This window comes from Raphanus sativus, chromosome 2 (genome assembly GCF_000801105.2).
Source record: "Raphanus sativus cultivar WK10039 chromosome 2, ASM80110v3, whole genome shotgun sequence".
NCBI lineage: Eukaryota > Viridiplantae > Streptophyta > Magnoliopsida > Brassicales > Brassicaceae > Raphanus > Raphanus sativus.
Window position 1 is genome coordinate 34323706 of NC_079512.1, and position 10510 is coordinate 34334215.

Genomic DNA, 10510 nt, shown 5'->3' on the forward strand with positions numbered 1-10510 from the left:
ATGGTTTCAACTTCCTCTAGCTAAGCATGCACTAATTACTTAATTCCTAACAAGATTCGAATTTAAGATCGATAGATTTACATATTGTCACAAGTCTTCTCTCTTACCACCATTCTACACTGTTTGGCTATTCTTTGAAACATATAAGAGAAGTTTCAAACATGTCGTTTTTTTCTAAGAGTTCGCGAAACAGTTTATTTAAAATAAAATTACCATGGTTAATCATATTACACACTGTTTTCAAATACGATTAGATAATAGAGTATTAGCAGTATCAAATACGGCTGCACCGTTCACCGCGAGCAAAGATAAAAATTAGTAGATCTTAGAAGCGGCAAGATGAGCTTTATATTTTTAAAGTGTTCAGCGTATTGTAAATTTGTAACGACACTAAACGCACCCAACTTTTTCAGCATTTAAATATACGATCATAGTTTCATTCAAGTGTTAGCTCTAAATGGCGATCGTGTGATTGGTAATAACAACAAATCATGTGTGTTCGAATTAGAAAAAATCACTATGTACTATGTGGTCCATGTGGGTTATGTTTTTATTTTGATAGAGATGAGAAGTGGGTAAATAGTGGTTACATTGAAGTTATGATAGTGTTATTAACGCAAAAAGATATAGTGTATATATATAGATCATCTACGATGTGTCTGACATATATAAACTAAACAAAGTTGACGTAAACATGGAATCTTGAATAGTGAAAATTGCACATGCAAGCTAGGAATTTCTGTGGAAGATTTGATTAAAGAAAGAGAGAAACAATTGATTTATAACCCTGTCCCTTGCTCTCCTTGTCGGTCTTTATTTTTCTTAAAGTGGATCGACCTGTTCTAATAGATCCCTCTTACATTGGTATGCCGTATGCATCCGATATTTAATCGTTGTTTTCTTTTCAAAATTGCAATGTAATTAAGTTTAAGACCTATATATTTGTAACAGGCTTAACAAACACATTAGAATTTTATTAAAAAGACGGAAATAGTTTTAATTTTAGGGTAACAGGCAAGCAATTTATTTATATATAAGAGCTAAGGCACATGACAGAGAAAGGTCATGTGCATGTATATATTAAATATGTACAATACTAAAAGTCGTTTGCTTATGTATATACAAAGATATAAAGTGGGAGAGCTGGAACTTCAATTCGAGTAGATGCCAATTTGTTTTGGTTATACATACTATTCATCTTTCTGTTTTGTAATATATAATGTTTTGTCTTAATATAAATATATTAAGAGATTATTTTAAATATAATCAAAAAATATTTTACTTAATTATAAATAAAAACAGGGAAAATATAATTAGTTATACTTATACAGTCTTAAAATTATCTAAATACATGAAAACATCTTATATTGTAAGAAAATATCTAAGCATCGTACATATATATACATTTAACAGACATGGCGGTGAGTTATAGATCTAACTTAAATTACATAATAAGAAAAATAACACATTTTGTATGGAAACATAATAACATTTTTTTCTATAATAACAATTTAATTTGTCTGTCCATAAAAAATCATGGGTGAAGCATCTTATTTCCTATCGTTTATGTAAGGTCTAACTCATGATATGAACCATGTAATAGCTATGGACTGAGTAAAATCATTAGATGTTTTTTTGGTAAAATTCATCATTAGAAGTTGTTAGCATATGTACACACACAACTTCAAAACTAAGTATTTATCAAAAAAAAAAAAAGCTTCAAAACTAAGTATACTTTTTTGGGGTCAAAACTAAGTATACAATTTGATGAAAGAAAGAAAGAAATGGTCCTTGACCTCAATAAATATAAAAAGGAAAAGAATAAAAGAACAAAAAAGAACAAACAAGAAGGAAGTAAAGAGAACAAAATGAGAAAAGACAAGGCACTCCAACTGTGCTTCAGCCAAATGAGTGAAACATTTCTTTCACAAATCTTATGATTATCGTTATTGATGGTCCCTGTTTGTTGGGTGATAAGACCCTTTCATCCAAGCATTATTCCTAAATTCTCTACATTAATATATATATCCAGCAAGCCTATTATTAATGATCTGGTTACATTTATTTTTGCTACGTAGCATATGTCACCATATATCGGGTTTGTTTTCGGATTCAAATTGGTCAGAATAAATTATAGAGAAAATTATTCAATTGTTATGGAAAAATTAGTTTATTACTAAATTAATATGTATCTTTTAAAAATTATTAGAAAGCCGTTTTTTTCTAAGTTGAATAGATGTATAATTTAAGGCCCAAATCTTAAAATTTAATATACTTTTATATTTTTGGCATAGAATTTCAAAAGAAAAATAGACATAAATAGATGAGGTTATTAATTTTTAAACTATATATATATATATCATTATTTCTTTAAACATAATATTTTTAGTAGGGTTTATAAATAATTTGAGACGATACCGAATGTAATAAATATGTTTGTATCTAACATATGATACTGTGAACCACAATACACAGCAATGTCGGAGATAAAAAGTTACATATATACACATCAAGGAATGAACGATGATAGTGGCATATATACAAACATGCATGTGGTCAATCGCAATCGGTCCTAGAGCTATATTTATCGTATACGTACGTAAACACATGGTCAAAATTATCACGATGATAACGATCTCATTTATCATTTATATACGCATAAAAAGGTTAATTGTAGGCCAAAGTAGATATTAAGGACAATCACAGTTCACCTCCAAATTAAGGAATCGAACATGCAAAGAGTGCCGAATAATCTACGAGGGATATACCGACACAGGAGCTCAAGTTTCTTTTTAAAATGTGTTAAAGTACTGGCCATTAAATGTGTAGTAAAGCATGTCAGAGTTAAGACATTGTACAATTGATATTTGGAGATAGCATTCAATGCAGCTGAATGCATCTACCCGATGGAACTGATACACGTTGCATGTGTCCACGCAATACCATCAAAGTGAAAGATGACCAAAGGTAATTCGTGTCGCAAATTACCAAAAACTCGAGCGCCGCTCTTGAATTAAGATATTGTGTTATACTAAATCATGTATTTTACATGCATAACTTTTTCATAATTATATGTGAATATGTGATCATCCACTAAGAAGCCACTAGTAATCTAAAATCTCTTGCTCACTTCTGTTTAATTATTCAACCAATCACATTATAGCTTATTTACTCCAAACACGATAGAATCTTCATAAAACCTAGTCAAGTGATGTTCATAAGGTGAACTATTTCTTTTGGTACATTATCATTTTTCAGGTTCACCACTTCGAAAAGTTAGGTTTCCGAGCTATATGGGAAACAAGTAATACGATATCTTATCTGGGTTGCTTCTGTAATATAAAAACACTTCAAATATTGTGATTCAATATGAAATTTCACCTTAGAAACTAGCTAGTATATGTGGGTACTCTTTGTTGGTATAAAAGATGAAATATTGTTATAAAATATGTAAGGAGACTACCATTGACAAATAATAAACAAGATAAGCTTCAATACGGATAGTAGATGAAGACAAATGCAACAAGATCTAGATCTAACCACGACTCAATTAGGTCAGAAATCTCACCACATGCAAGAGATTATATATACACATAAAAAGATAGTTAACCTCTGTTAAGTGGATCGATCAGATCTAAGTGAGTGAGAATTAGTAAAAGCTGTTGGCTCTAACCAAGAATATGATGGGTTAATATTTTTTATATTTATAATAGAAGGTTTTTGTCAGTATACTTCTTAGTATTTAATATTTATTTAGCTTTTTTTTCTTAATAAAGAATGGTCTATTGGGTGAGGGTCTTCAGCGGCAGAAACAGTCCAAGAATGTAGGGGCAGTATTGCACATCAGAAGTGTGAAAAGAAGTGGGCATTTCGTCCAAATAATATATGGATCTCGTGATCCAATGAATATAGTTAAATTTAATAGGTTCTATAATTATACAAAATCTAATTAAATATCTTGTTTAATTGGTTTCATCTTGAATCATCAAATATATTTTGATCACAAAAATCCATTTTGGTTTATATACAGTGGGGTTCTGAAAAAAATAAATAAATATATATATATCTGTGTGTGTGGATATTTAGCTTTACTTTTACCTGAATTTTCTTCTCATTTTTTGCTAGCTTATCATTGATAGTTTTAATAGATCGGAATTGTATTAAATTTAAGCACTACATATAAGCCTTATTGATTAATCAAATGCAGATATATTTACCAGCCTTTTTCAGTGTTCTTGTTAAATTTTCAGCTTTACCCAACTTTCCGCTTGAAATTTCTCCTTTATTTCCTGCTTTTAAACTCCTTTGCCTAACCATGGAAAATTCATTCAGGATGTTTCAGCCTTTTAAAAGGCCTTTTTCATTTTAAAAATGTTATACAACCACGGATTTCTTAGATTAGAGAAAACAAAAGCAATATGTTTAAGTTCCAAGAATTGTAATGATTAAAACAATAATCTTATGTCTTAATTTCAATTAACATTGCTTAGTGGAGAAGATGAGCTTTTGCTTTCAACTAATCTTCCTCTCTCGAAAGCTTTAGTTTAATGAAACTAAAGGGCACTGATGATTACATAATAAAATATCAAACAATACGTCATGCAAACGATACGTGTAAGTGTAAGACGTAAATTAGAGGTCAGACGTTCTTGCTCCATTGTTTCCGTATTTTCAGGAATTGGGTTTCCCGCTCACTGAACATTTATACCCCAATAAGCAAATAGACCAAGAATTATATTATTTTTTATCATATGGTTTTGATTGATGGGAATTAAACTTCTCGCCTAACTACTTCTAATATAAGTATTGTTTCTGTGCTTTAATTTATCTGCTAATGTCTCCTTCATATTTCGATTTTTTTTACTAACATTTTAATATTTTGGAGAGCATATTTAGAACTTCAAAGATAGTTGGCAACGAATGAAAATATAAATTTTACCCATTGAGAATAAGTAAATTAATGTAAATGTAAATGTAAACCCAAACGTTACTAAATATTCAACACGTTTGTCTCTTACTGGATTGATGCTAGCAATTTGTTTTGGACAAATTCATACTAAGATTTATCTTCTGTATTTTTATTGTGATAAAAAAATACCACGAACTGTTATGCTTTTTGTACTCTATGGTTCTATACCCACTGCTTTCGACTGATGGTTCATCGTAAAAGGCCGAATAATATTTTCTTGGGCTTTAGGCCCAACCAATTTTGTATTGCGTTTATTTTCTCAGCATTTAAACACCAAGAGAAAACACAAAAGCCTTGTTGAATATGCGATCACTGACCTTAACAGGGAATGTTGAATATCTAAGTTCTTTTGCAACAACAAAATAACACAATAATATATCTGATCAGCACTATGATAGCATCACTTGAGTTCTTACTTCAAGATAGTTTTCAGAACAGTTTTGTCTTTACAAACATTTTCATCAAATCTATGTTAACTAGAACACGAAAAAAGCTCTGACATTCTCTCTGTATACACCAGTGCTGTCCTTTCTTCCAGATTGGCCACGGAAGCTCATCTCCCAAAAACTCTTAGAACAGATGAGGTAAGAGCAGAACCGAGGAACTTCATGCCTGATGATCCACCAGGGAAGTATGATATACAGTAGTAAACTAACGCAAGCACCTGTCCCATTAGACACAAAGAAACAAATCCCCGAAATCATGAGATTCAGCAGAACATCGTTATATTCAATGGGGTTCTCATCTAAACAACATTTTGGTAACGTGGGGAGTTACTATGTCATCTTAAGAACTTCAAACTCAGACTAAAAGGGAATATATTGAAACTTGAATGATGAAAAGTAGTACCTGTAAGACAGAGAAGAGGACGGAGAGAATGTAGCTGTGGAGAACCATGGACACGTATATGGTGCCAACCATGGTGGCAATGAAACCTAAGGTTAAAGGAAGTCTCTGGAGAAATAAACAAAGAAGAATTAGAAAGAGTGGAAAGAAATCACTCTCTCTCTTTTTTTCTTTTTTGGATTTAAGGCTTCAGACACTATTATAATTAATGTAAGAGTATATACCTCCATGGATGTCATGTGTGCGAGCTGATTTTGTGGGCCACGAAGAGCGAAGAAAGAACCGATGATAAAACCACATCCAAGGGTGAAAGAAATAGCAAACTTCTGAGGCATAAGCACCATGACCGGAAGAAACATAGTGAAGGCAATGAAAATGAAGAATACACCGCTTGCGAGGAGTAAACCGAAGTACATAAGCGATTTCCCTGAAGGCATACTGCTGGTTGCTGACGACAGGCTCCCCGGAATATCTCTAACTCCCTTTGAAACCCTGTATCCATCAAAATACATTTTACAAAAAATCAAAACAAAAGAACAACAAATTACGAAAATCTGCAAAAAACTCCACTACAGATTTTACAGATAATATACTCAGTGGAGGAGGGAAGAGTATTCTAATAAGTAATCTGGTTGAACACACACAATTAAAAAAAAGAAAAGAAAAACTGCTTATAAACACAAAGTACAATTAACTTCACAGATCCAGCAGAGTCCATAATTAAGCTCAACACCAAGCAAGCATATACATGAAGCTAAAGGTTGTACAGAGAAATAAGAATCTGAATATTGCATAAAAATTACAAATCACAGCAATTCAGTAACTATAAACTATAAGATCCATTTGGTATGCAATGCTCATAGTAAATCTCAATTGCTCAGATTCACTCACTCACTTTCTATCTAAACTACCACAAAAAATCCTCCTCAAAGCTTTTGAGATGGGATGATGAGACTTACACACTGAAGGTGCCTGAAACAGTGTCGTTGGCAGATCTAACGGCGGATTCGATATCGAAACCGAAGCTTCCGCCGCCTTCTTCGACATCTCTGGAGGCTGCGTAAGAATTCCAATCCGCGAGCAGAGACGATCCCGATTGCAGCTCCTTCTGCTGCTGCTGCTGATCTCCGCTGCTCATCGAAAACCATCCTTGTGACATCTTTCTCCAATCCTCTCACCTAACTTTTGCTTCCCTTCTAAAATCAAATAGATTGAGAGGATCTCTCACCAGAACGCAGCCGATCGGAGATTTCTCGTGAGCGTTTTAAGGTTCGGTGTCGACGATGAATAATTGAATTGAACCGGTATTGTTTAGTAACGTCAAACCGGTGTAAGTCGTTTGGCTAACCGACGTCGTTTTGTATCTAGTTTTTTTCTTTTTTTTTTCTCAAGAGAAACAAACTCTGCTGTAAATCAAAGATCCTTAAGGTTATTCACAAGAATGTCAAGATTGCGCTCTTTAAGTGTGAACCGTGAACAACGGTTAAACGGAAGTAAACAAAAAAAACTCTCAAGTTATGATTAAGAAAATTGTATATGATAATACAGTAAGTGTTTCCAGATAAAACGTTGAAAATCATCTTCATTTACTACTAACTCTACAAATTGCCACCACTCTGTGTCATATACCCCCTTGACGTGGTCAATAAATTTTGTAGTAAACCAAACGGGAAACAGAAAAATACAGACTTAAGTTCTTTTCCTTCACAAAAGAAACAACAAACTTTTGGAAACTGTAGTTTATACTGAAACAAATGAAAATGATACACTCAGAAGAAACACACAAACACAACTGCCAAGCTTTCTAGCTCTAGTATGCCTGAACCACATCATATAATATTAGTTTATTTCCAGCGGTGGTGGTTACTCGAACCGGAAACTTGTGATCCGATGGTTATGATCAAACACAAAGCTGGGAGACTTAGTCGTGAGATCCCTGCACGCCATACAAGAGATATTGGTTTTAATAATAAGTGCCTTGAAAGAAAGAATTGGCTAATTAAATCATCTCCGGTTAGTCTTTTTCAGGAACTCACTTGAGATACTCCACAACTATAAACCTCAGAACATCAGGATACTTGATACAAAAGGTTCTCCACTCTTCCTTGTCGATCCTCCCATCATGGTTCTTATCAGCCTTCTTAAGCATCTGCCAACAGAAACTCAGAGATCAACCCTTTACTTCATTCGCAACTGCTTACCATTAGTTGGTTATGCTACAGTTACAACCAGAAAATAGTATAAAGGGAGGAAGGAAGGAAAGCATACCTTGTCGACTAGACCCTCTATGATTTCGTCTTCCAGTTCTATGCCTGCAGACTGCGCAAAAGTAGACACCAGGAAGTGTTTCACCTGAACATTGATAAAAAATAAAAAATAAAAAAAAAGTTGGGGGGGGGGGGGAATGTTAAGGGCACACAAGATGATCTTTAGGGTACTGGTGAGTCTATTGAGCTTGAGAATATATATATATATATATATATATATATATGGAGTCTTGCCTCCTGCCTCTCCATGAAACCTTGCCGCTTAAGATCATACAGCTGAAACGAAACTGCAAAAAAATAATAGTCCAGGGTAACGAACTTTCACGGATTTATTAAATTGTTATATATGAATCTCTAGAGATCATAGATGTACGTACAGTTAATCTTGTCTTCAAAAGGAGCATTTGGATGATAGGCAGAGAGTGCACGAGCAAACTCCTCAAACCCCAGTATTCCATTATGCTTTGTGTCAAACAAGTCGAATATCTGTGATTGGAAATTTCAGCATACCTTCGAATATAACCTTAACAAATGGATTACAAACAGACACTTGTTGGTAGGGTGAAAACAAAAACATGTTAAGTTTCTTTGGCTTTGCAACATAAAACTAATTAGCGTTAAAGTGGAGTGGTCAAAGTTTTTTTGTATACTATTACACATGTTTCATTGAAACTCCCCATGTGCATTGAAGGTTTATGGCCTATTAAAATCTCTACATAATAACAATCCCAATAAAACATACCTGGTCTGCAAACGAGCTCTTTTTTTCATTGGTCATGTATAAGGCCAGTTGAAACCCTTCCTGATGGACACAAAGAAGGAAACTCAAAAAAAAAACTAGTAAGCGGTGTGGGGGCCAAGAAACTCCTGATTAAATACCTTGTTTATTAGCCCATCATCATCATCAGTGACAACACTGCTGATTTTTTTAAACAGCTCAAAGAGAGCCTCTATTTCACTCACGCTGACTGCAATCAGAAAGAAACGATTCATTCTCAACAAAAAAAATACGGAAGAAAGATACGCGCGCATCAACTAAAGGAATACATAGCGTGCCTTTGGATCATTATATGGAAAGGAAGGAAGATGAGAACATACAAACTGTGTCTCTAGCAAGTAGCTCTGAGAGATTGTGTTCCGCTGTTCCTGATTCTTCTTCAGGTCGGATACTTGTTTCAGGCTCAGTAATGGGCTGAGTTTGAGTCGAGACAACAGTGGTAGATGGTTGTGCTTCTTTCGCTTCCATCGATATTCCAGAAGAAGGGCTTGAGATGAGAAGAGAAGGAGGGAGAATGAAGGTTGAAGATGAAACCACTGTAATTTGATCGTAAAAATTTCGAACCAAGTCTTTGTTAAAGATCATAAGCAAGCGACTTAATCAATAAACAAAAGAACCAAGTCTTTGTTTACAAAGGGAGATGAGATGATCGTAATATTTTGAACAAGTCCTTGTTAACAGATCATAAGCCGAGCGACTTAAGTAATAAACAACGGAAAACTTTTAACAGGCTTACTACTTATCAGGAGACATCTTCACCGGAGAGGAAGCTGTCTGTCGATCATATGCCTGACAGCAAGCTTGAGTGTGACTGTTGAACAACAGTTAAAACGGAGCAAAGAATTAGATTAGTTATTTCCGGAGGGAACTTTGTAATCATCTTCAATTTGTTAACTCTAAAAAGACTTACCAGTAAATCATATAGAAAATATAAACAAAACCAGCAGGATACAGAAGAAAAAAAAGAATACAACTTGAAAGTTTTCTCTTTCTGTTTTTCAGAGAAGAAACAACAAACTCTTGGAAACTGGATTTCAGACTGAAACAAAATAAACAGGATACACTCAGAAACACACAAAACACAACTGCCAAAGTTGTCTGATGCTCTAGTAAATGCTTTTCTCAGGTATCTTCCACCTGTGAATGAAACACAAAGCTCGGAAACGTAGTTGTGATATCCCTGCACGCAACATGAGAGATCGGTTATTAATAAATAATAAGAATTGGCTCCCCTCAGAGTAGTCTTTTTAGGGGACTCACTTGAGATACTGAAGAGTCATGTTTTTCAGAAGCGAAGGATGCCTAAGAACAAGGATCCTCCACTCTTCCCTATCGATCCTCCCGTCATGTTTTGTATCAGCTTCCTCAAATGTCTGCCACAGGAAACTCAAGAGCTCAGATGTTGGCTATGCTATCTCAGCACATAGGATAAAGGAAGGATATATCTCACCTTGTCGATTATACTCTCTATGACTTCGTCTGATAGGTTCATGCCTGACTCAGCAAGTGTAGCCACCACCATTTGCTTCACCTCCTGCCTCTCGATGAAACCTTGCTGCTTAAGATCATACAGCTGAAACGAAACTGCAAAAAATAATATTCAAAGGTAACGGTAGCTAGATTATATATTAGAAGTGAATGGTCTTCCCA

At 34.2% G+C, this 10510-nt stretch overlaps 3 protein-coding genes across 5 annotated transcripts in view; all 3 read right to left on the reverse strand.

The window, feature by feature from the left end:
* Positions 1 to 5251: 5251 nt before the first annotated feature.
* LOC108828447 (protein transport protein sft2) lies at positions 5252 to 7109 on the reverse strand. Its single transcript, XM_018602151.2, has 4 exons — positions 6775 to 7109; positions 6040 to 6307; positions 5819 to 5923; positions 5252 to 5633 (listed from the first exon to the last, which is right to left on the reverse strand). The coding sequence occupies exons 1-4, from the start codon at positions 6972 to 6974 to the stop codon at positions 5523 to 5525; spliced, it is 684 nt and encodes a 227-aa protein (XP_018457653.2). The 5' UTR covers positions 6975 to 7109; the 3' UTR covers positions 5252 to 5522.
* Positions 7110 to 7379: 270 nt separating this feature from the next.
* On the reverse strand, positions 7380 to 9835 carry LOC108816509 (calcineurin B-like protein 3). Of its 3 annotated transcripts, XM_057003260.1 has the most exons (10): positions 9771 to 9835; positions 9597 to 9671; positions 9181 to 9396; positions 8962 to 9050; positions 8825 to 8884; positions 8460 to 8568; positions 8254 to 8369; positions 8084 to 8167; positions 7852 to 7964; positions 7380 to 7751 (listed from the first exon to the last, which is right to left on the reverse strand). In XM_057003260.1, coding segments are annotated over exons 2-10 (861 nt in total). In that variant the 5' UTR covers positions 9598 to 9671; positions 9771 to 9835; the 3' UTR covers positions 7380 to 7678. The 3 variants fall into 3 exon arrangements, with proteins under 3 accessions (XP_056859240.1, XP_018444592.1, XP_056859239.1); XM_018589090.2 differs by lacking the exons at positions 9597 to 9671; positions 9771 to 9835 and having other exon boundaries at positions 8317 to 8369; positions 9181 to 9538; XM_057003259.1 differs by lacking the exons at positions 9597 to 9671; positions 9771 to 9835 and having other exon boundaries at positions 9181 to 9538.
* LOC108816528 (calcineurin B-like protein 3) overlaps positions 9767 to 10510 on the reverse strand; it is a 56580-nt gene continuing 55836 nt past the window's right edge. The window contains exons 7-9 of the mRNA XM_018589104.2: positions 10311 to 10444; positions 10121 to 10233; positions 9767 to 10040 (exon numbers count right to left, since the gene is read on the reverse strand). Of these exons, the coding sequence (XP_018444606.1) occupies positions 9983 to 10040; positions 10121 to 10233; positions 10311 to 10444 (305 nt within the window). The 3' untranslated portion in view covers positions 9767 to 9982. The remainder of the gene's footprint in view (positions 10041 to 10120; positions 10234 to 10310; positions 10445 to 10510) is intronic.